Here is a 23,647-nt window from a genome sequence, read left to right as displayed (position 1 = left end):
CATAGATGGATGCCTAGTGCATGGGGAATATGGGGACCAGCCTCTGTGGCAGCACTGCATCTCCCTAACCCTACTTCTCTCCCCTTTGACAGTGGCAAGCTGGTGTCTCCCAAGTGGAAGAATTTCAAAGGCCTCAAGCTGCTCTGCAGAGACAAGATCCGCCTGAACAACGCCATCTGGAGGGCCTGGTATATCCAGTGTGAGTGGCTACCACCAGCCTCCCAAGCCAGGAGGGACCACCCCCTCCAACCCTCCTGCCAGAGGGTGCTACATGGTGGCTGCCCAGGAAAATCCCCGGGGTCCTCAAGGCCAGCACTAGCAGAGTTCTGCCAACCTTTTTTTTTTTTTTTTTTTTTTTTGAGGCACAGTCTTGCTCTGTTGCCCAAGCTGGAGTGCAGTGGTGCCATCTCGGCTCACTGCAACTTCCGCCTCCCAGGTTCAAGCCATTCTCCTGCCTCAGCCTCCCAAGTAGCTGGGACTGCAGGCACCCACCACCACGCCCAGCTAATTTTTGTATTTTTAGTAGAGATGGGGTTTCACCATGTTGGCCAGGCTGGTCTCGAACTCCTGACCTCAAGTGATCTGCCCACCTTGGCCTCCCAAAGTGCTGGGATTACAGGCGTGAGCCACCACGCCCGACCCTGACAGCCTTTTAGGGGGAGACCAGGCCCCCAGCACCAGGACTCCTGAATAGCTCCTGACCTCCAGGGGGTCTCGGGGAATATGTCCCAAAGGGTGCTTTCCACTGTGAAGCTGGGCACAGCAGAGGTCACCCCTCAGTCGCACTAGGGTAGGCTGAGATTTGAGGTACAGTTCAAAGCCCATTTTGCATCCCATTAGCATAGTTGGGTGCCTTGAATGCCAGGGTAAAAAGGGCCATTAGACACTAGCGGGGCCAACTGCATCACTTTGTAAATGGAGAAACTGAGGATCCCGCATGGGTCTCCACCAGCCTTTCATTGAAGTCCTTCCTGAATATCCAGTAGATGCCCACCATGGCCAATTGGGCAGAGGGGATCCAGAGAGGCCATGCCATCTCGTGGAAGGAACTCTGGACTTAGAGTTGCCCAGAGCTAGTTCCTCCACCCCGTCTCTGCCCCTTGCTGGCTGTGTGACTTCAGGCTAGTTGCCTAGCCTCTCTGAACTTGTTTCCTTATCTATAAAAACGAGGCCACGGTGGCTCACGCCTGTAATCCCAGCACTTTGGGAGGCCAAGGTGGGCAGATCACAAGGTCAGGAGATCGAGACAATCCTGCCTAACGCAGTGAAACCCCGTGTCTACTAAAAATACAAAAAATTAGCTGGGCGTGGTGGCGGGTGCCTGTAGTCCCAGCTACTCGGCAGGCTGAGGCAGGAGAATGGCGTGAACCTGGGAGGCGGAGCTTGCAGTGAGCCGAGATCGCGCCGCTGCACTCCAGCCTGGGTGACAGGGCGAGACTCCGTCTCAAAAAAAAAGGCAAAACAAAAAACGAGGCCAATAGTCCTAACTTTCATGGTTGGTGTGGAGATAACAGGTATTCCAGGGTGTTGCCACTAAGTTGGTATCCAATACATGATGTATCCTTAAGGAGGTCACATTCTCATTCATTTGGGAACACCCCACTCCCCATGGCAGGGCAGCAGAAGCAGAGAGGACTTGGATCCGTCAGCCCTGTGTTGGGACCTCATTCAGCTCAGGTTCTGCTGCAGGATCAAAGGCTGCACTGAGCTGGGAATGCAAAGCCCAGGAGAGACCACACGCAGTATTCTCTGTCCTCGCCCCGCTGGATTTCATCCAAGCAGGGAGAGGGTGTGTTTTCTGGTTTCCATTTATCTACATGCCAGGCACTTTCGTAAATCACCTTATTTAAGGCTTCCTAGCAACCCTGGGAGATAGGTTTTATTACCGCCATGTTATGGATGAGCAACTGAGTCTCAGAAGGCAAGTGACATATTCAGGTTCACAGAGCGTAAAAGAAGCAGAGCTGGGGCTGGCTGGAAGTCCACAGTTCCCCAACTCCAAATTATGGCGGGGGGGGCGCGGTTGTTTGGTTTGGTTTTGTTTTTTAATATGAAGTTTCGCTCATGTTGCCCATGCTGGAGTGCAGTGGCGTGATCTTGGCTCACTGTAACCTCCGTCTCCCTGGTTTAAGAGATTCTCCTGCCTCAGCCTCCTGCACCTCTCCTGGGGCAAGAAGAATTTCCACTTTGTGTTGTCTCGTGTTGTTTGTTTACTTCCCTTATCTCTCCCACTAAGCTGTGGGCACCAAGTAGCTGGGATTACAGGCGCCCGCCAAATTTTGTATTTTTAGTGGAGACAGGGTTTCACCATGTTGTCCAGGCTGGTCTTGAACTCCTGACCTCAGATGATCTGCCCGCCTCAGCCTCCCAAAGAGCTGGGATTATAGGCGTGAGCCACCACACCCGGCCTGCAGAAGAAATTTCTGATGGCAGCTGAGGCATGATGTCACCTGGGGTCCTCACCCAGACACACTGATCTCCAGCTATTGCACAAGTTGCTGGAAGGACCCCAGGTTCGGAATCAGACAGAGTGAGGTTTCAGTCCAGCCCTAGCATGTCCTAACTGTGTGGGCTTGGGAAATTCTGTAGCCTCCCGGAGTCGAAGCTTGCTATTTGTGAAAATGGGAATGACAGGTCCTATTTGTTTTTTCTTGGTTTTCTTTTTTTTTGAAACAGTCTTGCTCTGTCATCCATGCTGGAGTGCAATGGCACGATCTCGGCTCACTGCAAACTTCACCTCCCAGTTCAAGCAATTATTGTGCCTCAGCCTCCCAAGTAACTGGGACTACAGGCGCATGCCACCATGCCTGGCTAATTTTTGTATTTTTAGTAGAGATGGGGTTTCACCATGTTGCCCAGGCTGGTCTTGAACTCCTGGCCACAAGTGATCTGCCCACCTCGGCCTCCCAAAGTGCTGGGATTACAGGCATGAGCCACCACGCCCGGCCAGTAGGTCCTATTTCTGAGGTTCACTGAGTTTTCAGTGAGATCATCCGTATCTCACTGTCATAGTCATAGCAGCACGTGACACACATACAACAAATGTCAAGACCCCTCCTCCTCCCTAAACGCCAAAGGTTAGAAGGTGGGCTTCACGGGAGCGGGGAGGAGAAGGGCTTACTTGGCTTGACGCCACTAATGTCGCGCCTTAGGTCTCAAGCAGGAAGGGCTCTGCCACCCCCTGCAGGCTCCTATCCTCTAAGATTCTTCCTTTCCTGATCCAACAGTCATACTCCCACACTCTGAAATCGTCTTGGTTTCCTGGGAGCTCCCTGGCACTTTGCACCGCTCCTGGGGCAAGAAGGACTTTCCACTTTGCATTGTCTCGGGTTGTTTGTTTACTTTCCTTATCTCTCCCACTAAGCTGTGGGCACCCTGCCTGATTCATCCATGTGTCCTGTCCCAGTATCTGTCCCAGCATAGGTGCAAAGGGTTCGGCGGCTGAGTGAAGGGATGAACTTATCAGTGTTAAACAAAGCCTGTCCCAGCCCCCAGGAAGCCACATGGTTACAGCCTTTCCATGAGAAACAGTCCAGAGCATGGGATCTCTGGGCTGGGGAGGGGGGCTTCACTTGGCCCTGACTTTCTGAGAGCCCTGGACAAACTGTTTTTTTTTTTTTTTTTGAGATGGGGGTCTCATTCTGTTGCTCAGGCTGGAGTGCAATGGTGTGCTCTCGACTCACTGCAGCCTCCTCCTCTGGGGTTCAAGCGATTCTCCTGCCTCACCCTCCTGAGTAGCTGGGACTACAGGTGTGCACCACCATGCCCGGCTAATTTTTTGTATTTTCAGTAGAGACAGGGTTTCTCCATGTTGGTCAGGCTGGTCTCGAACTCCCGACCTCAGGTGATCCGCCCACCTCGGCCTCCCAAAGTGCTGGGATTACAGGCATGAGCCACCGCGCCTGGCCTAACAAACTTAATTTTATTCTATTTTTTGAGACAGGGTCTCACTTCATCACCCAGGCTGGAGTGCAGTGGAGCCAACACAGCTCACTGCAGCCTCCAATTCCTGGGCTCAAGCAATTCCCCCACCTCAGCCTCCCTAGTAGCTGGAACTACAGGCATGCGCCCCCACACCCAGCTGTTTTTTATTTTTAATTTTTTGTAGGGGCAGGGTCTCACTAGGTTGCCCAGGCTGGTCTCAAACTCCTGGCCTCAAGCAATCCTCTCAGTTCAGCCTCCCAAAATGTTGGGGGCTACAGGCGTGAGCCACCACACCGTACCAGGACAAACTTCATCTTTGCTGGTGTTCATTTCCTCATCTGGAAAGCCAGGGGCAGACACACTTTGAGACCCTCCTTCCTTATCTAGCCCCCTGGGAGTCTATGCACCCAAGGACCCAGCCCTTTGTTTTCTGTCCAATCTGAGCTCAGAAACCAGGACAAAACCCCTCCTTCAATCCTATCAGTGTCCATTTTGGAGAATGCTTTATTTTATTTTATTTTATTTTATTTTTTTGAGACAGTCTCACTCTGTCACCCAGGCTGGGGTGCAGTGGTGCAATCTCGGCTCACTGCAACCTCTGCCTCCCGGGTTCAAGCAATTCTCATGCCTCAGCCTCCCAAGTAGCTGGGATTACAGGCATGCGCCACCACGCCTGGCTAATTTCTGTATTTTTAGTAGAGATGGGGTCTCACTATGTTGCCCAGGCTGGTCTTGAATTTCTAGATTCAAGTGATACGCCCGCCTTAGCCTCCCAAAGTGCTGAGATTACAGGCGTAAGCCACCGTGCCCAGCAGATTTTGGAGAATGTTCATTAGGACAGAACTTTGTAAATGATGCTAAAAAGCCCTAGTAAATTTCATGTTCCAGTGGTCCCCCTTCCTCTGTGACCTCGTTTGTCCCAGAGGAAGTTGGCTGGGGCAGGAAGGGTCAGCAGTTGTTCTCTTTGTCAGAGCAGCCAGGAAAAGTCTCAGTTGCCTCTAAGTAGACCAGCTGTGTGTCAAGCTCTGTGCCAAAGGCAGGAGGTGCTTTTACTCCCTGCAGCAAGGCGAGCATGTAAAGACCTGACAGGCCAGGGTGGAGGGGAGGTGGGCAGCGCTGTGGGCTTTGGGAGGCAGGAAGGCTTCCTGGAGGAGGCGCTATCCTGAATTGTGGGCAGAGGAGGGAAGGTAAGAGGGGCTTCCCTGTTAGAATAAGACCAGAAGGGCCGGATGTGGTGGTTCACGCCTGTAATCCCAGCACTTTAGGAGGCCGAGGCGAGCAGATCACTTGAGGTCAGGAGTTCGACACCAGCCTTGCCAACATGGAGAAACCCCGTCTCTACTAAAAATACAAAAATTAGTGGGGCGTGGTGGCGCTCACCTGTAATCCCAGCTACTAGGCAGGCTGAGGCAGGAGAATTGTTTGAAACCAGAAGGCAAAGGTTGCGGTGAGCCGAGATCAGGCCACTGCACTCCAGCCTGGGTGACAGAGTGAGACTTCATCTTAAAAAAAAAAGAAAAAAAAAAGGTGGGCTGTGTGGCTTCAAGGTGAGGTGTATAAAGGAGACAGGGAGGCCGGGCACAGTGACTCACGCCTGTAATTCCAGCATTTTGGGAGGCCGAGGGAGGTGGATTGCCTGAGCTCAGGAGTTCGAGACCAGCCTGGGCAACATGGCGAAACCCCATCTCTACCAAAAATACAAAAAACCAACTGGGCATGGTAGCACATGCCTATAGTCCCAGCTACTCGGGAGGCTAAGGTGGGAGGATTGCTTGAGCCTGGGAGGTGCAGGCTGCGGTGAGCCAAGGCCGTAGCACTGTACCACTGCTCTCCAACTTGGGTGACAAGAGTGAGACCCCGTCTCAAAAAAAGGAGATGAGGAGCTGAGAGAAGCAAGTGGTGGCCCAGTCATGAGGAGGGGGAGGGGTTTGGAAGCCAAGCCAAGGAGTGTGGACTTTGTCCCAGAGGTAGTAGGGAGCCATGGAGGGTTCCAGACCTGAACTGCACTTTAGAAAGAATTGTCCTGGCTGCAACTGGAAGATGAGCTTAGAGTGTGAAGCTGGAGTCAGGGAGGTCCCTGTGAGAAATGACACCAGGCTAAGGGGTGACACAGTGAGAGAGGATGGAGGGGAGGGGACAGCGAGAGAAATGTCACAGATCCTATGAGATTGAGATTTTTTTCTCAATTAGACCCGGAATGTAACAGTCAGACCTGGAATGCTGGGAGTCAGTGGGGTTTTTGTGGCAAGTTTTGGGACATCCTAGGGAGGGTCCCCAGGCAGCTGGATATGAGGCTAGAGCAGGAAAGGGCCAGAGTGAGAGAGGCTGCAGGGTGGGCATTGCAAAGGAGTCAGTGAAAAGTGGTCAGGGGCTGGGAGCGGTGGCTCACGCCTGCAATCCCAGCACTTTGGGAGGCTGAGGCAGTCAGATCGCTTGAGCCCAGGAGTTTGACAACAGCCTGGGCAACATGGTGAAACCATGTTGAATTTTTTTAAAAATTCACAAATTAGCTGGGTGCAGTGGTATACACCTGTAGTCCCAGCTACTCTGGAGGCTAAGGTAGGAGGATCACTTGCACCCAGGAGGCGGAGATCAAAGTACCCAAGATCCCTGCCACTGCACTCCAGCCTGGGCAACAGATTGAGACCTTGTCTGAAACACAGACACACACACACACACACACGTGCACGCACACACACACACTCCAGCCTGGGCAACAGATTGAGTCCTTGTCTCAAACACACACACACCAGCCTGGGCAACAGATTCAGTCCTTGTTTCAAGCATACACACACACACACCAGCCTGGGCAATAGATTCAGTCCTTGTTTCAAGCATACACACACACACACACACACACACACACACACACACACACACACACACACACACACAAAGTGGCCAGGGCCCGGTGAGGTGGCTGACACCTGTAATCCCAGTGCTTTGGGAGCCTGAGTTGGCGGATCATTTGAGGTCAGGAGTTTGAGACCAGCCTGACCAATATGGTGAAACCACGTCTCTATTGAAAATACAAAAAATTAGCTGGGCGTGGTAACGCGTGCCTGTAATTCCAGCTACTTGGGAGGCTGAGGCAGGAGAATCGCTTGAACCCGGGAGGTGGAGGTTGCAGTGAGCTGGGATCGTGGCACTGCACTCTAGCCTGGGCAACAAGAGTGAAACGCCATCTCAAAAAAAAAAAAAAAAAGTGGCCAGGGAAGCTAGGAGATAAAGAAAAGCCTCGTGAGCCCAGGAATTTGAGGCCAGTCCTCAAAGCAACATAGCGGGGCCCTGTCTCTACCAAAAAATTAAAAATAACAGTAATAAAAAGGAAGAGGCCAGGCACAGTGGCTCACGCCTGTAATCCCAACACCTTGGGAGGCCAAGACAAGAGGATTCCTTGAGCTCAGGAGTTTGAGACCAGCCTGGGCAACACAGGGAGACCCTGTCTCTACAAAAAATTTAAAAATTAGCGAGACATGGTGGCGTACGCCAGAGGCTGAGGCGGGAGGATCGCTTGAGACCAGGAGGTCAAGGCTTCAGTGAGCTATGATTGCGCCACTGCACTCTGGCCTGGGCAACAGAGCAAGAACCTGTTTCAAAAACAACAACAAAAACAAAAAAGAGCCTTGAGTGTGTGTTGGGGCCAAGGGCAAGAGCCTGGGGAGAGGTCAGGATTGGAGACTGGGAGGGGAGGTGGAGGCCTGGAAGAGGACACAGGTTGGTGGTCAGAAGTGAACCAAGGGTGGTTCTCTGCAATGAAAGTGGGTAGTGCCTAGCCTTCTGAGGCAGAGGACCCAAGGCTCTAGGCCCCTGGCCTGCCAGTCTAACGAGGACTTTCTTTTTTTCTTTTTTTTTTTTTCTTTGAGATGGATTCTCGCTCTGTCACCAGGCTGGAATGCAGTGGCGTGATCTTACTGCAACCTCCACCTCCCAGGTTCAAGCGATTCTCCTGCCTCAGCCTCCCAAGGAGCTGGGACTACAAGCATGTGCCGCCATGCTCGGCTAATTTTTGTATTTTCAGTGGAGATGGGGTTTCACCATGTTGGCAGGCTGGTCTTGATCTCCTGGCCTCGTGATTCACCCACCTAGGCCTCCCAAAGTGCTGGGATTACAGGCGTGAGCCACCGCACCCGGCCCTAACCAGGACTTTCTGGAGGCAGCTCACTCTCTGTGGCCTATGGCCCCACAATCCATTCAGCAGTCTTTGCAAGTGTACCTATGCGGCTCCAGAGGAACCCAGAGAAGGTGTGGGAGGTTGGATTCACAGTGCCCTGTAGAGGAAGATCAGGCTGGGTGCGGTGGCTCAAGCCTGTAATCCCAGCACTTTGGAAGGCTGAGGCAGGTGGATCACCTGAGGTCAGCAGTTCAAGACCAGCCTGGCCAACATGGTGAAACCCCGTCTCTACTAAAAACACAAAAATTAGCTGGGCCTGGTGGTGGGCGCCTGTAATCCCAGCTACTCAGGAGGGTGAGGCAGGAGAATCGCTTGAACCCAGGAGGTGGAGGTTGCAGTGAGCCGAGATCACGCCATTGCACTCCAGCCTGGGCAACAAGAGTGAAACTCTATCTCCAAAAAAAAAAAAGGAAGATCTAGGAGGCTAGAGCATCATCCGAGAAAACTTCCTGGAGGAGGCAGCATGGGCACTTAATCTGAACGTCAAAGGCCAAGCAGGATTTCGCAGGGTGTCACTTGAGTCCCAGTCCCCTGGGGTGAGGTGGGGGATGAGGAAGCTGGGTGCCCCTGACCTGGCCCCCTTCTCTCAGATGTGGAGCGGAGGAAGAGCCCCGTGTGTGGCTTCGTGACGCCCCTGCAGGGGCCTGAGGCTGATGCGCACCGGAAGCCGGAGGTAGATGGGTTCTGGACCGCCTGCCCACCTGCCCACCCGCCCACCCACCAAGACCAGCCCCTGCCTCCTGTAGCCTTGCGCTGAGCAGACAGGGATGGGGTGAGAGGTGGGAGATGGGTGTGCGGTGCTCCCCTCTCTACTGATCCCCCTCCCCCGGCCCCCACCCCAGGCCGTGGTCCTGGAGGGGAACTACTGGAAGCGGCGCATCGAGGTGGTGATGCGGGAATACCACAAGTGGCGCATCTACTACAAGAAGCGGGTCAGTGGGGGAGGGCTAGGGAGGCCCCAGAGCTTTCCTCCTGCGGCTGCCGGCTACCGCCCGCCTCGGAAGATCCCTGGAAAGGGGATCCTGACCCCCGAGCTTGCGCCCCTCGGGCCCTCCATTCAGTCCCGGGCCGACAGCGCCACCGTGTGGCCACAGGGTCTCCTAGCGGCCTCCTTACCTAGGGGTCGGGTGAGCTCCTGATGGGAAATGGGGGATCTCATCGCTTGTGAGTAGAGGAGACTTTTGGGGGAAAGTGATGGAGGATGGGGCAAGGGATCCGGTGTCCAACTCTGTGTGTCCCTGCAGCTCCGTAAGCCCAGCAGGGAAGAGGACCTCCTGGCCCCTAAGCAGGTGGGTGTTCTGTAAGTCCAGCAGGCAAGGGCATCTCTTTGCCCCCCAAGTAGGTGGGAGGCAGAGTTGACAGCTTCCTCCTCAGTGGGCAAGACAGTGGCTGGGCATGAGGGTGGGATGTGGGATGTAACTGCCATCCTGTGGTTCATTTGTTGAGCTCTTCTCTTCTTGGGGGTGAGGGTGAGGTGGTGAGAAGACCCCAGGTCATTGAGCAAGTGGTGGGAGGCATGGGAGGACAGAGGGACCAGGCCAGGCACGGTGGCTCACGCCTGTCATCCCAGCACTTTGGGAGGCCGAGGCGGGTGGGTCATCTGAGGTCAGGAGTTCGAGACCAGTCTGGCCAACATGGTGAAACCCCATCTCTACTAAAAATACAAAAATTAGCCGGGCATGGTGGCGCATGCCTGCAATCCCAGCTACTCAGGAGGCTGAGACAGGAGAATCGCTTGAACCTGGGAGGTGGAGGTTGCAGTGAGCTGAGATTGCGCCACTGCACTCCAGCCTGGGCAACAGAGTGAGACTCCGTCTCAAAAAAAAAAAAAGAAAAACAAAAACAAACAAAAAAAAACAGAGGGACCAAAGAACTGGGGTCCCAGACAGGAAAAAATCTAAAGGGCAGGAAGGGGACCCCTGTATCTGCATCCTGGCCTATCTCCTGGGGGAAGTTATTAGAGGCCAATGGAGTGATCTTGGCCTTACAAGCAGCAAGCTAGGTCCACTAGGGAAAGGTGACAGAGGTGTGAACAGACAGACCCTCTGTCCTGCTGACCACTTGACCCTGGAGAGGGGTGATATGGAAGGTCGGGGCAGTGGGAGTTCTCTAGCGGCTGCTGACGGCTCTGTCTCCCTAGGCGGAAGGCAGGTGGCCGCCGCCGGAGCAATGGTGCAAAGAGCTCTTCTCCAGTGTGGTCCCCGTGCTGCTGGGGGACCCAGAGGAGGAGCCGGGTGGGCGGCAGCTCCTGGACCTCAATTGCTTTTTGTCCGACATCTCGGACACTCTCTTCACCATGACTCAGTCCGGCCCTTCGCCCCTGCAGCTGCCGCCTGAGGATGGTGAGGGTCTGAGAAAGGGCAGGGGAGAGGGGTGAAGGCCTGTGAGATTCCAGGAGGCCAAGGGAGGGATGGCTGGGGATGGGGGTGAGGACCCTGCTCCTCCCTGCCTGCTGCTGCTGATGTCGCCACTGCTGCCTCCAGCCTACGTCGGCAATGCTGACATGATCCAGCCAGACCTGACGCCACTGCAGCCAAGCCTGGATGACTTCATGGACATCTCAGGTGGGGCGAGACCCTCCCCAGGTCGGGTGGACGGGCAGGGTCCGTGTGAGGAAGGCCGATGAGCCCATCCCAGGCCCCTCTGGGAGGGCTGATAGTCTAGGTGGTTTCTTTTTTTCTGCCTTTTTATTTATTTATTTATTTATTTTGAGATGGCATCTCACTCTGTCACCAAGGTTGCAGTGCAGTGGTGCCAACCTCTGCCCTCCAGACTCAAGTGATCCTCCCGCCTCAGCCTCCTGAGTAGCTGGGACTACAGGTGTGCACCACCAAACCCGGCTAATTTTTTTTGTATTTTTGGTAGAGATGGGTTTCACCATGTTGCCCAGACTGGTCCCAAACTCCTGAGCTCAAGCCATCCTCTTGCCTTGGCCTCCCAAAGTGCTGGGATTACAGGCATGAGCCACCATGCCTGGCAGGTCTGGGTGGTTTCTGAGGGTTCTTCCTGGTCTCCTTTTGTCCAGCTGGTGTGGCCTCCAATGGGGGCAGGGCCCAAGAGAGTACCTGGCCAGGGAACCAGGGGCTCCCAAGAAAGCAGTGAAGGCTGGGACCCTCTCAGGGGAGAGAAGAACTTTGAATTATTTGGGTCTATTTATTTTTCACACAATGCATTTTAAAACTATTTGCTAGGCTGGGCATGGTGGCTCACGCCTGTAATCCCAGCACTTTTGGGAGGCCGAGTTGGGCGGATCACCTGAGGTCAGGAGTTCGAGACCAACCTGACCAATATGGTGAAACCCCATCTCTACTAGAAGTACCAAAATTAGCCAGGCGTGGTGGCGGGCACCTGTGATCCCAGCTACTCGGGAGGCTGAGGTGGGAGAATTGCTTGAACCTGAGAGGCAGAGGTTGCAGTGAGCCGAGATCGCACCACTGCACTCCAGCCTGGGTGACAGAGCAAGACTGTGTCTCAAAAAAATTAAAATAAAAAACAAAACTATTTACTAGAGGACATTTCAAACATGCACACACTAGTAGAGAAAGAGTAGTTCAGCAAAAACCTCCCAAGTCACCATCACTGATGTCACCGACTTATCAACTCTTGGCCAGTCTTTTATCCAGAGAACATTCCTTCTCTTCTGTTATGTTTCTATTTTATTTTATTTTAATTTAATTTATTTTTGAGACAGGGTCTCATTCTGTTGCCCAGGCTGGAGTACAGTGGCACAATCACAGCTCACTGCAGCCTCAACCTCCCAGGCTCAAGTGATCCTCCCACCTCAGCCTCCCGAGTAGCTGGGACCACAGGCACGCACCATTATGCCTGGCTAATTTTTTTTATTTTTTGAAGAGACAGGGCCTCCCTGTATTGCCCAGGCTGGTCTAGAACTCCTGGGCTCAAGAGATCCTCCCACCTCAGCCTCCCAAAGTGCTGGGATTACAGGTGTGTGCCACCGTGCCCAGTGTGTTATTTTAAAGAAAATCCCAGGCATGCATCATATCTTGTAAAGCTTTTTTTTTTTTTTTTTTTTTTTTTGAGACGGAGTCTCACTCTGTCGTCCAGGTTGGAATGCAGTGACTCCATCTCAGCTCACTGCAGCTCCCGCCTCCCAGGTTCAAGTGATTCTTGTGCCTCAGCCTCCTGAGTAGCTGGGATTACAGGCATGTGCCACCACACCCAGCTAATTTTTGTATTTTTAGTAGAGACGGGGTTTTGCCATGTTGGCCAGGCTGGTTTTGAACTCCTGACCTCAAGCGATCCTCCCACCTCGGCCTCCCAAAGTGCTGGGATTACGGGTGTGAGCTATCGCGTCTGGCCTAAAGCAATTTTTGTAAGTCATGAGTGTCCCTGCCTCCCTCTCCTGACCACAGGGCTACCAAGTTACTGATTCCTCAGTGTCCTCCCAGAGATGCTCCTGTCCATAGAAGCACATGTGGACAAATGTCTCTGTTTTCACAATTGACTTTCCAAGTGGCCTTCCTCACTTCGCTGTAGGTCTTGCAGGTTATTCTCGATAGCCACACATTTAGGGACCCCCGGAGCTATGTGCAGGCCAGGTAGATATCCAGGCTCAGCCCGTCTCATCGAAGCTCCTGGGGACAGAAAGAGGGTCCCTGGGATAAAGCTTAGTCTTAGTGACCTCCTAATTCCTTCCCCACGGGGTCCTGGGCCTGTCAATCAAGAGGTGGAGGCCTATGGGGCGGGAACTAGGGAATGAGGAACCACCCCCACCCCTGTTCCAGTCCCGGGAGGGGGTGGGGGCTGCCCGGGGGCAGAAGTGTGCATGGCAGTGCCCTGGGAGCAGGCCAGCCTGGGAGGGCAGCGGCCCTGTCTGGGCACACAGCGCCCGGCCACAGGTAGGAGCCCAGCCACCCCCACCTGGGGTCTGGGCAAGACCAGCAGGGACTGGGGCTAGGAGGCGATGTCTGGCAAGCCCGGGTGGCTGCTGGCGCATGGGGGAAAAAGTGTGGGCCACACAGAGGAGGTGGCTCGTGTGGCCCTCTCTTATCAAACATTCCGTGTACCCAGAGGGCAGAGCGCACTGGTACCACCAAGACGGCAGCTCTCGTTGCCCCCAAGAGCCTCCCACTGGGGAGGTCTGGCTGGAAACCCAGGGAGGGGACCAGAACTCTATGGAGGCATGAGGCTTAGTGAGGGGTGCTCAGGGAGGCAGCCAGAGGCAGAGGACCTCAGGGAAGGGATGACAGATCAGGTCCGTGGAGGGGACAGAGGCTAGGGAGGGACTTGGGCCCTGGTGAGCAGCTCAGGCTGGGAAGCAACTTCTCTCAAGGCAGGGTGGGGACAGGCCTGGGCAACGATGGTAAGCGGGTGGCTGGTGACTCAGGGATGAGAGGGCCTTGCGGCCCCATGACCCCTGCCCGGGACCCAGGGAATGGGCAGCAGCTGTGAGCAGGGAGGAGCCCTAGGCCCTCAGCGGCCTGGGGCCAGGCACAGCATGAGGCTGATTCTAGAGCCAGGGCCTCCGGGACCTAGTGACAGGAACTCTGGACCCTGGGAGATGGGGGAGCAGCAGTGACCACTCGCCATCTCCCGCCTGGTCCCCCTTTTTTTGAGACGGAATCTTGCTCTGTTGCCCAGGCTGGAGTGCAGTGGCATCATCTTGGCTCACTGCAACCCCCACCTCCCGGGTTCAAGCAATTCTCCTGTCTCAGCCTCCAGAGTAGCTGGGGCTACAGGCGCCTGCCACCACGCCTGACTAATTTTTGTATTTTTTTTTTTTTAGTAGAAGCGGGGTTTCCCCTCATTGGCCAGGCTGGTCTCGAACTCCTGACCTCAGGTGATCCGTCCACCTCAGCCTCTCAAAGTGCTGGGATTACAGACGTGAGCCACCGCGCCTGGCCTGGTCCCCCTTTTAAAGAAAGGCAGCAGGGGGGCCTTTAATCCCAGCTACTCAGGAGGCTGAGGCAAGGAGAATTGTTTGAACCTGGGAGGCTGCAGTGAGCCGAGACTGTGCCGCTGTACCCCAGCCTGGGCTACAGAGCGAGACTCCATCTCAAAAAAAAAAAAGAAAGAAAGAAAGAAAGAGAGAGAGATGAAAGAAAGAGAGAGAGGGAAAGGAAGGAAGGAAGGAAGGAAGGAAGGAAGGAAGGAAGGAAGGAAGGAAGGAAGGAAGGAAGGAAGGCAGGCAGGCAGGCAGGCAGGCAGGCAGGCAGGCAGGCAGGCAGACAGCAAGAAGACACCGTTTCGCCATGGGGTTAGACACGCGGACAGGCACAGAGCAGACACACGTGCACCATGCTATCATGGCAGGACAGGTTCACATGGCCTCAGATGGAGCGACAGACACCCAGAGGGTAGGCAGAGGCTGTGTGCAGACCCCATGCTGAGACTCCAGGGTTCAGCGACTGCAACACACAGGCTCTGCACCCTCCCGCAAAGCAGAGCCACTGACGACACACAGGGCCGGGCGCGGTGACTCACTCCTGTCATCCCAGCACTTTAGGAGGCCAAAGCAGGAGGATCGCTTGAGCTCAGGAGTTTGAGACCAGCCCGGGCAACATGGCAAAACCCCATTTTTGCTAAAAAATACAAAAATTAGCTGAGTGTGGTGGTGCGTGCCTGTAATCCCAGCTACTCGGGAAGCCGAGGCATGAGAATCGTTTGAACCCAGGAGGTGGAGGTTGCCGTGAGCCGAGATCGTGCCACCGCATTCCAGCCTGAGTGACAGCAAGGCACAGTGGCTGACTTCCTCCCCTCACCCTGCACCCCTTTCCCACCCTGGCATTCTCTCTGGGCACCTCCTTTCTGTACCAGCAGATCAGGGAAAGGGAGCCACCAGGGGATGGGAAGGGGGACTTCCTGAGCTAAGCCTGGTGCTGTGCAGGGGAGGGGACTGCTTCCTGGGGTTCCTGTTCACACCCACAGTCCCCTGCTGTCTCCCAGGCAAGCTCATTATAATCCCAGCACTTTAGGAGGCTGAGGCAGGAGGATGGCTTGAGGCCAGAAGTTTGAGACCAGCCTGGGCAACATAGCACGATTCTGTCTCTGGGGGATGGGGTTGGGGGTGAAGACACAAACACACACACACACACACACACACACACTTGACCCCCCAGTGGGTTCTGGGTTTGGGGTGACCTTATCTAACCGACTCCTGGTCTCCTTGGAGGTGGCTCCTGGGAGGCAGACTTGAGCAGCTCTCCTGGCAGGGGGGTGGGAGGGAAAAAGCGGGGAGCTGGGGCCCACCCAGGCCTGTGGGGAGTTGTCACGGTGGGGTCGGAACTGCCCAGACTAAGAGGCCTCAGGAGCTGGCACGGATCACAGGCTGGTCAGGGTCAGAGAAAGGTGCCCGGAAGGGAGCGGGTGGGCGGGCGGCGCCCAGGCCCGGGATGTGGTCAGGCCGTGGCCAGCTGCTTCCCAAAACCAGAATAGCCCAGGACTTACACAACCCGCACCCCAAACAATCTGCTACTGCCTCCCCCAGCTCTCGCAGGCTTCCCAGACCCCTTGCCCCACCCCACTCAGAGCCCACCCTTAGGCCCCCCCTCGCCCCCACCCCACACCCTTAGCCCCTCTCGCCCCCACCCCACTTGGAGCCCAGCCTTAGGTCCCCCTTCACCCCCACCCCACTCGGAGCCCACCCGTATCCCTCTCTTGCCCACACCCCACTCAGAACCCACCCTTAGCCCCTCTCGCCCCCACCCCACTCAGAGCCCACCCTTAGCCCCTCTTGCCCACACCCCACTTGGAGCCCAGCCTTAGGCACCCCCCTCACCCCCATCCCACTCAGAGCCCACCCATATCTCCCTCTTGCCCACACACCACTCAGAGCCCACCCTTAGGCCCCTCTCGCCCCCACCCCACTCGGAGCCCAGCCTTAGGCCCCTCTCGCCCCATTACACTCTTCACCCCACTCCTAGGCTCCACCTGTTGACCTTCCAACAAACCAAGCTTGTCCGGGACCCAGTGACCTCGCGTTCCCCCTCATCTCCAACCCACCCTCTTGAACTTCTGCCACCCTGGGGCCCCTCCCATCCCAGGCCTCCTCCCCTAGCACCGTACCCCTTTTCCACCCTGGCACTCTCTCTGGGCACCCCCTTTCTGTACCTCCAGCAGATCAGGGAAGGGGAGCCACCAGGGGGTGGGGAGGGGGACTTCCTGAGCTAAGCCTGGGGCTGGGGAGGGGAGGGGGCTCCTTCCTGGGGTCCCTGTTCACACCCACAGTCCCCTGCTCTCTCCCACGCAGGCTCATTCCACCCAAGACGGTTGCTGCTTCCCCTAATCGAGACAGAAACCCTCCCAGTTTCACAATCTTCTGTGGAAGGGACCCCCACCCTCTGCCCGCCAGTCCCCATGTCCCCACCCACCAAGGCTGGGGACAGGCCACTCTCCTCCCGGCTGTTTCCCAGCCATAGCCCTGGCCCTAACTGCTGTTGCCCTGTGTGTCTGAATTACAGATTTCTTTACCAACTCCCGCCCCCCACAGCCGCCCATGCCTTCAAACTTCCCAGAGCCCCCCAGCTTCAGCCCCATGGTTGACTCCCTCTTCAGCAGTGGGACCCTGGGCCCGGAGGTGCCCCCAGCTTCCTCGGCCATGACCCACCTCTCCGGACACAGCCGTCTGCAGGTGAGCTCACCCCACCCCGTCCAGCCCTGTGTAGCTCACTTGAGAGCTGGTCCTGCCCTGTTCATGTCCAGGAGGTATCAGACACTCCCTGAGTGCCCAGTCTTCTGCTTGGAGATTGGAGGGAAAGAAAGACCCCATCTCTGCCCTGTGGGAGGGACCCCGTGAAGCAGAACTGGACAAAACGGTTGTGGGAGAAAGCTAAGGGCATGGAGACCATGGAGTGGGCTCCACCAAGGGCCAGTTGCTTGTGGAAGGCTTCCTGGAGAAGGCGAGTTTCTGGGCCTTAGAGAATAGGTCAGCTTTGGACAGAAGGGACTGGCTGACGTCAAGCCAGATGGGAGAACAGCAGGAACAAAAGCTTCGAGGCAGAAAGCTGAGTGTGGATGTTTAGGAAACAGTGAATCTACCATTTTGGTTCATCAATTCCCCATATGCAATTCTTTTTTTTTTTTTTTGAGACAGAGTCTCACTCTGTCGCCTAGGCTCCAGTGCAGTGGCACGATCTCGGCTCACTGTAACCTCTGCCTCCTGTGTTCAAGCGATTTCCGGCTTATTTTTGTATTTTTAGTAGAGACAGGATTTCGCCATGTTGCCCGGGCTGGTCTCAAACTCCTGACTCAGTAGTCCGCCCGCCTCGGCCTCCCAAGGTGGTGGGATTACAGGTGTGAGCCACCGCGCCTGGCCCCCAGGTGCAATTCAGAAGTTGCTTCCTGCTGCTTGGTTATAGGCCTTTTCCCTCCATCATCAGACTTTTCAGTGCTAATTCTAATCTGTTGCTGAGGGGTGTCTCTCCTCCATCAGACAGTGAGCTCCTTACTAAAAGGGTTACGTTTTGCTCACCACTGCATTCTCTATACCTAATACGGCTCAGGCACATAACAGCACTCAGTGAATGGTTGTCCAATGAGTGAGTCAGTGACTGAATGAATGAGTAAGTGTGCAGATGAATGGGTGTGCTGGTGAATGGATAGATGCATCTTAGACTGCGGTGGAGGCACACGTGGGTTGGTGGATATATGAGTAGGTGAGTGGTTGGGTGGATGGGTGGGCTGGTGGATGGATACATAGATGAATAGTTTAATGGATTAGTGAATGGGTTCATTGGTGGTTAAGTGGCTGGAAATGTATAGATGGTGGATGGATGGAAGGATTATGGATGGGTTGGTGGATGAATGATGGAAGTATAGATGGTTAGATGGATTAGTTAATGTGTTAATATCTGGTAGGCTGGTGGAGAGAGTGGTAGATGAGCTGGTTCATAGATTGATAAATAGGTAGGTGAATGGATGGAAGATGAATGGATGGAGAGATTGGTGGATGAAGTAGTAGATGGACAATTGATGAATGGATGGGTGGGTTGGTTAGTGGATGGATTGGTGAAGTTAGTGGATGGATGATGAAGGAATGGTAGGTTGGTTGGTGGATGGATCAGTGGACAAGTTAGTGGATGGATGGATGATGAATGGATGGGTAAGTTGGTTGGTGGATGGACTGGTGGACAAGTTAGTGGATGGATGGATGAATAAGTTATTTGGGAGACAAATGGATGGGCAGGAAGACTGATGCTCCGCTGTTCCTGCTTTTTGCATAAATGTACTCTACTCCCTCCTCTCATTGTAATTTCCCTGCTGCATGTGTATGTTCGCACACCTGTGTGTGTTGGAAGGCAGGGCTCATTTCTCCTATCTCTCCCCAGGGCCCCAGTCCAGAGTTTGGCCAGGGCAGGGCAGGGCAGGGGAGGCCCAGATGGCTGCCAGGGGCAGCTCTCTCCCCTGCTCTCTGAGTGTCTGTCTGTCCCCCCAACCAGGCTCGGAACAGCTGCCCTGGCCCCTTGGACTCCAGCGCCTTCCTGAGTTCTGATTTCCTCCTTCCTGAAGACCCCAAGCCCCGGCTCCCACCCCCTCCTGTACCCCCACCTCTGCTGCATTACTCTCCCCCTGCCAAGGTGCCAGGCCTGGAGCCCTGCCCCCCACCTCCCTTCCCTCCCATGGCGCCACCCACTGCTTTGCTGCAGGAAGAGCCTCTCTTCTCTCCCAGGTTTCCCTTCCCCACCGTCCCTCCTGCCCCAGGAGTGTCTCCGCTGCCTGCTCCTGCAGCCTTCCCACCCACCCCGCAGTCTGTCCCCAGCCCGGCCCCCACCCCCTTCCCCATAGAGCTTCTACCCTCAGGGTATTCGGAGCCTGCCTTTGGGCCTTGCTTCTCCATGCCCAGAGGCAAGCCCCCCGCCCCATCCCCTAGGGGACAGAAAGCCAGCCCCCCTACCTTAGCCCCTGCCACTGCCAGTCCCCCCACCACTGCGGGGAGCAACAACCCCTGCCTCACACAGCTGCTCACAGCAGGTGAGGGCCAGCAACGGGGAGAGGAAAGCCTGGGGAGGGAGGCCGGGGGGTGGGGAGGACAGGGGGTTATGGGAGCAGAAGATGAAGGTGAAGGGGCAGGTCCAGTTCAAGGGACAGAGTGGCAAGGAATGAGGGATGTGGGGCCTGTACCTAAAAGGGGTGTGGACTCTTGGGAGGGGCAGGATGGGGTCTTGATAGATGCCGGGGGTGGGCCAGCCCCAGCAGCCTCACGGTTCTGCCCGTGCACAGCCAAGCCGGAGCAAGCCCTGGAGCCACCACTTGTATCCAGCACCCTCCTCCGGTCCCCAGGGTCCCCGGTAAGATCTCGGGCACTGGGCGGTGGGGCTGTGCCCACGGCCTTCACCCCGACTCTCTGCCCTTCTCCACCCCAGCAGGAGACAGTCCCTGAATTCCCCTGCACATTCCTTCCCCCGACCCCGGCCCCTACACCACCCCGGCCACCTCCAGGCCCAGCCACATTGGCCCCTTCCAGGCCCCTGCTTGTCCCCAAAGCGGAGCGGCTCTCACCCCCAGCGCCCAGCGGTAAAGAGAGGGGTTGCAGGGATTGGGGGAATCTAGGGGATGAGGGGAAGAGGAGGAAGAAGAAGGGGACTGGGCCTGGGGCCAGGATGAGAGGAAGGGGGCAATGGGGACCCTTTCCCCTGGGTCGGTCTTTCTGTGGGTCTGTCTGTCCCTACCACAGGCAGTGAACGGCAGCTGTCAGGGGACCTCAGCTCCATGCCAGGCCCTGGGACTCTGAGCGTCCGTGTCTCTCCCCCGCAACCCATCCTCAGCCGGGGCCGTCCAGACAGCAACAAGGTGGGCACCATCCCCCACCCCAAGATCGGTTTGCTACCCCCAGGCCCTCCTGGGCTCCTTCCTAGGCTCACCCAACTCTCTGCTCCCCGAGACCGAGAACCGGCGTATCACACACATCTCCGCGGAGCAGAAGCGGCGCTTCAACATCAAGCTGGGGTTTGACACCCTTCATGGGCTCGTGAGCACACTCAGTGCCCAGCCCAGCCTCAAGGTGAGCCCCAGGCCCAGGCTGGCACCCCCAAAACCACAGGGCCCCTTTCTGGACCCTCCCCCACCCAAAACTCAATTGCAGGGGAGTGCTCCAGACACTCTTGCCTCCTCCCATCCCAGTGCCTCAGTGGGTCCCAGGGTACAGCCTCTAGCACCTGCCTGAGCCCCCCTGGTGGCGTCTGCAGGTGAGCAAAGCTACCACGCTGCAGAAGACAGCTGAGTACATCATTATGCTACAGCAGGAGCGTGCGGGCTTGCAGGAAGAGGCCCAGCAGCTGCGGGATGAGATTGAGGAGCTCAATGCCGCCATTAAGTAGGCAGGGTCCAGGCGGGTGCTGGGACCAGGGGGCCATGCCGCCTTACCCCCAAGCCCCTGACCCCTGCCCTGCCCCCAGCCTGTGCCAGCAGCAGCTGCCCGCCACAGGGGTACCCATCACACACCAGCGTTTTGACCAGATGCGAGACATGTTTGATGACTACGTCCGAACCCGTACGCTGCACAACTGGAAGTTCTGGGTGGTATCCTCCCTCAAGCCCATGGCTGGGGGGCTGCAGGGGCTGTGGCAGGGTGAGACCAGGCTGGGCCTGGGATGGAGGCCTAGCTCTCCAGGCCGGGCAGGCTCAGAGCTGCTCCCAGGTGACAGGCTCTGGCTGTGCCCCCTGCTTCCATGCCCTGGCCATCTTGGCCAGCAAAATTGCCCAGGGATGGGGGGCTGGGAGCAGAGAGGGAAACTGAGGGAGGAGTCCTTGGGTAAGGGGAGCCTTGGCCCTGACCTCAGGAAGCCCCGAGGGCAGTTTGGGAGAATCTGAACTCTGGAGTGAGGACTACAGAAGACTTGGAATCCATTCCCTGATCTGGCTCAGGGGTCAAGTTCTTGACTGAGCCCAGGCAGGGAGCTCAGGGATGGGGGATGGTTCAGCACACAGTAAGGGCCGTGGAGGGGCAAGGAGGAGGGGACTGAGAGGCAGAGAGCTGGGAAGGTCTTGGCAGGACAGAAGTAGGGACTGCAAGCCAGGTGCGGTGGTTCACACCTGTCATCCCAGCACTTTGGGAGGCCGAGGCAGGTGGATCACTTGAGGCCAGGAGTTCAAGACCAGACTGGCCAACATGGCAAAACCCCGTCTCTACTAAAAATACAAAAATTAGCCAAGCACGGTGGCATGTGCCTGTAATCCCAACTACTCGGGAGGCTGAGGCAGGAGAACAGCTTGAACCTGAGAGGTGGAGGTTGCAGTGAGCCAAGATTGCGCCCCTGCATTCCAGCCTGGGCAGCAGAGTGAGACTCTGTCAAAAAAAAAAAAAAAAAAAAAAAGTCCGAGCACACTGGCTCACGCCTATAATTCCAGCACTTTAGGAGGCTGAGGTGGGTGGATCACGAGGTCAGGAGTTCGAGACCAGCCTGACCAACATAGTGAAACCCTGTCTCTACTAAAAATACAAAAATTAGCCAGGCGTGGTGGCGCACACCTGTAATCCCAGCTACTCAGGAGGCTGAGGCAGGAGAATTGCTTGAACCTGGGAGGCAGAAGTTGCAGTGAGCTGAGATCGTGCCACTGCACTTCAGCCTGGGTGACAGAGCGAGACTCCGTCTCAAAAAAAAAAAAAAGAAGAAGTAGGGGCTGCAACACGAGTCATTGGGGTTCAAGGTTAGACAGTGTCCAGGCCCTTTCTTCCCCTGGTTTGAACTGGGCATCAGGGCTCCACGTGGTGTGGGGGAACCAGCTGGACCACAGGCAGCTCCTTGACCTGGGCCCAGTTCAGCATCCTCATCCGGCCTCTGTTTGAGTCCTTCAACGGGATGGTGTCCACAGCAAGCGTGCACACCCTCCGCCAGACCTCACTGGCCTGGCTGGACCAGTACTGCTCTCTGCCCGCTCTCCGGCCAAGTACGTGAGCCATCTCCCTGCCTGCTAGAGGGACCCAGCCTCGGGGGTGGAGGGAGCATTCCACCCTGCTTAGATCCCACATCCAGCTTGCCATCAACACAGCCTAGGGTTGTGGCCACCCCGCATCCCCCAGATGGTCTTCTGGCCACCAGATGCCTGTAGACAGAGGTTCTAGGAGGGGGTGACAGTCTTGCCAACTAATACCTCCCCCTATCCCTTTGGTTCCACATCTAAGGGTAGGGCCCTGACCCCAGGAAGTGTCTCTCTCTCTCTGTCTCCCACCCAGCTGTCCTGAACTCCCTACGCCAGCTGGGCACATCTACCAGTATCCTGACCGACCCGGGCCGCATCCCTGAGCAAGCCACACGGGCAGTCACAGAGGGCACCCTTGGCAAACCTTTATAGTCCTGGCCAGACCCTGCTGCTCACTCAGCTGCCCTGGGGGCTGCTTTCCCTGGGCACGGGCTCCAGGGATCATCTCTGGGCACTCCCTTCCTGCCCCAGGCCCTGGCTCTGCCCTTCCCTGGGGGGTGGAGCAGGGTCCAGGTTTCACACTTGCCACCTCCTGGAGGTCAAGAAGAGCAGAGTCCCCGTCCCTGCTCTGCCACTGTGCTCCAGCACCGTGACCTTGGGTGACTCGTCCGCTGTCTTTGGACGGCTGTGTTTCAATCTGCAAAATGGGGATGGGGAAGGTTCAATCAGCAGATGACCCCCAGGCCTTGGCAGCTGTGACATTGGGGGCCTAGGCTGGCAACTCCGGGGGCTCAATGGTGGGAAGAGGAGGATGCTGTTTCTCTGTCACCTCCACCTGCTCCCCGACAGGTGGGGCACAGACCTCTGTTCCTGAGCAGAGAAGCAGAAAAGGAGGTTCCCTCTCTCTGCTCCTTCACTGCTGACCCAGAGGGGCTGCAGGATGGTTTCCCCTGGGAGAGGCCAGGAGGGCCTGATCCCAGGAGACACCAGGGCCAGAGTGACCACAGCAGGGCAGGCATCGTGTGTGTGTGTGTGGATGTGTGTGTGTGGGTTTTGTAAAGAATTCTTGACCAATAAAAGCAAAAACTGTCTGCTGGTTTGTTGGTGTGCTGGTCAGTGTCTCACACTGGGATGGAGAGAGAGCCCGTTGGCAGTGGGAAGTGGCTTTGCAGAGGGCCTGGGCATTTACTCTGAGCTGGAAGCAGCTGGAGGGCTTTGAGTGGAGGTGGGACAAGATCAGATGTAGTGGTGGCGAGCGCCTGTAGTCCCAGCTACTCAGGAGGCTGAGGCAGGAGGATCGCTTGAGCCCAGGAGTTCGAGGCTGCAGTGAGCTGTGATAGCACCACTGCACTGTAGAGTGGGCAACAGAGTGAGACCCTGTCTCAAATAACAACAAAAAAAAAGGCTGGGCACAGTGGCTCACACCAGTAATCCCAGCACTTTGGGAGGCCAAGGCGGGAGGATCATAGACCTCATCTCAGTAATAAAAAAGAGAAAAATAAATAAAAGAAAATCGGATGTAACTTTTTTTTTTTTTTTGAGACGGAGTCTCGCACTGTCGCCCAGGCTGGAGTGCAGTGGCCCGATCTCGGCTCACTGCAAGCTCTGCCTCCTGGGTTCATGCCATTCTCCTGCTTCAGCCTCCCAAGTAGCTGGGACTACAGGCACCCGCCACCACGCCCAGCTGATTTTTTTTTGTATTTTTAGTAGAGACGGGGTTTCACCGTGTTA

The 23,647-nt window shown here is 56.0% G+C and overlaps 1 protein-coding gene across 9 annotated transcripts in view; it reads left to right on the top strand.

Moving 5' to 3' along the window:
* The window catches only part of MLXIPL (MLX interacting protein like), a 54,720-nt gene extending 31,713 nt beyond the window's left edge, over positions 1–23,007 (top strand). For 3 of the 9 annotated variants that reach the window (XM_055392723.2, XM_031012703.3, XM_063708601.1), the window contains exons 2-17: positions 93–199; positions 8,689–8,771; positions 8,941–9,030; positions 9,343–9,387; positions 10,239–10,440; positions 10,582–10,662; positions 16,519–16,688; positions 18,496–19,027; positions 19,244–19,344; positions 19,420–19,570; positions 19,731–19,846; positions 19,938–20,057; positions 20,242–20,369; positions 20,452–20,575; positions 21,814–21,943; positions 22,230–23,007. In XM_055392723.2, coding sequence (XP_055248698.1) covers positions 93–199; positions 8,689–8,771; positions 8,941–9,030; positions 9,343–9,387; positions 10,239–10,440; positions 10,582–10,662; positions 16,519–16,688; positions 18,496–19,027; positions 19,244–19,344; positions 19,420–19,570; positions 19,731–19,846; positions 19,938–20,057; positions 20,242–20,369; positions 20,452–20,575; positions 21,814–21,943; positions 22,230–22,348 — 2,299 coding nt within the window. In that variant the 3' untranslated portion in view covers positions 22,349–23,007. The remainder of the gene's footprint in view (positions 1–92; positions 200–8,688; positions 8,772–8,940; positions 9,031–9,342; positions 9,388–10,238; positions 10,441–10,581; positions 10,663–16,518; positions 16,689–18,495; positions 19,028–19,243; positions 19,345–19,419; positions 19,571–19,730; positions 19,847–19,937; positions 20,058–20,241; positions 20,370–20,451; positions 20,576–21,813; positions 21,944–22,229) is intronic. The other 6 variants (XM_055392726.2, XM_031012705.3, XM_055392728.2 and 3 more) reach the window with 4 other exon arrangements.
* The last annotated feature ends 640 nt before the right edge of the window (positions 23,008–23,647 follow it).

The sequence above is a fragment of the Gorilla gorilla genome, chromosome 6 (genome assembly GCF_029281585.2).
Source record: "Gorilla gorilla gorilla isolate KB3781 chromosome 6, NHGRI_mGorGor1-v2.1_pri, whole genome shotgun sequence".
In the NCBI taxonomy this organism is placed as follows: Eukaryota; Metazoa; Chordata; class Mammalia; order Primates; family Hominidae; genus Gorilla; species Gorilla gorilla.
The sequence above is the reverse complement of the archived record's forward strand: the minus strand, read 5'-3'. Positions and strand labels throughout refer to the sequence as shown.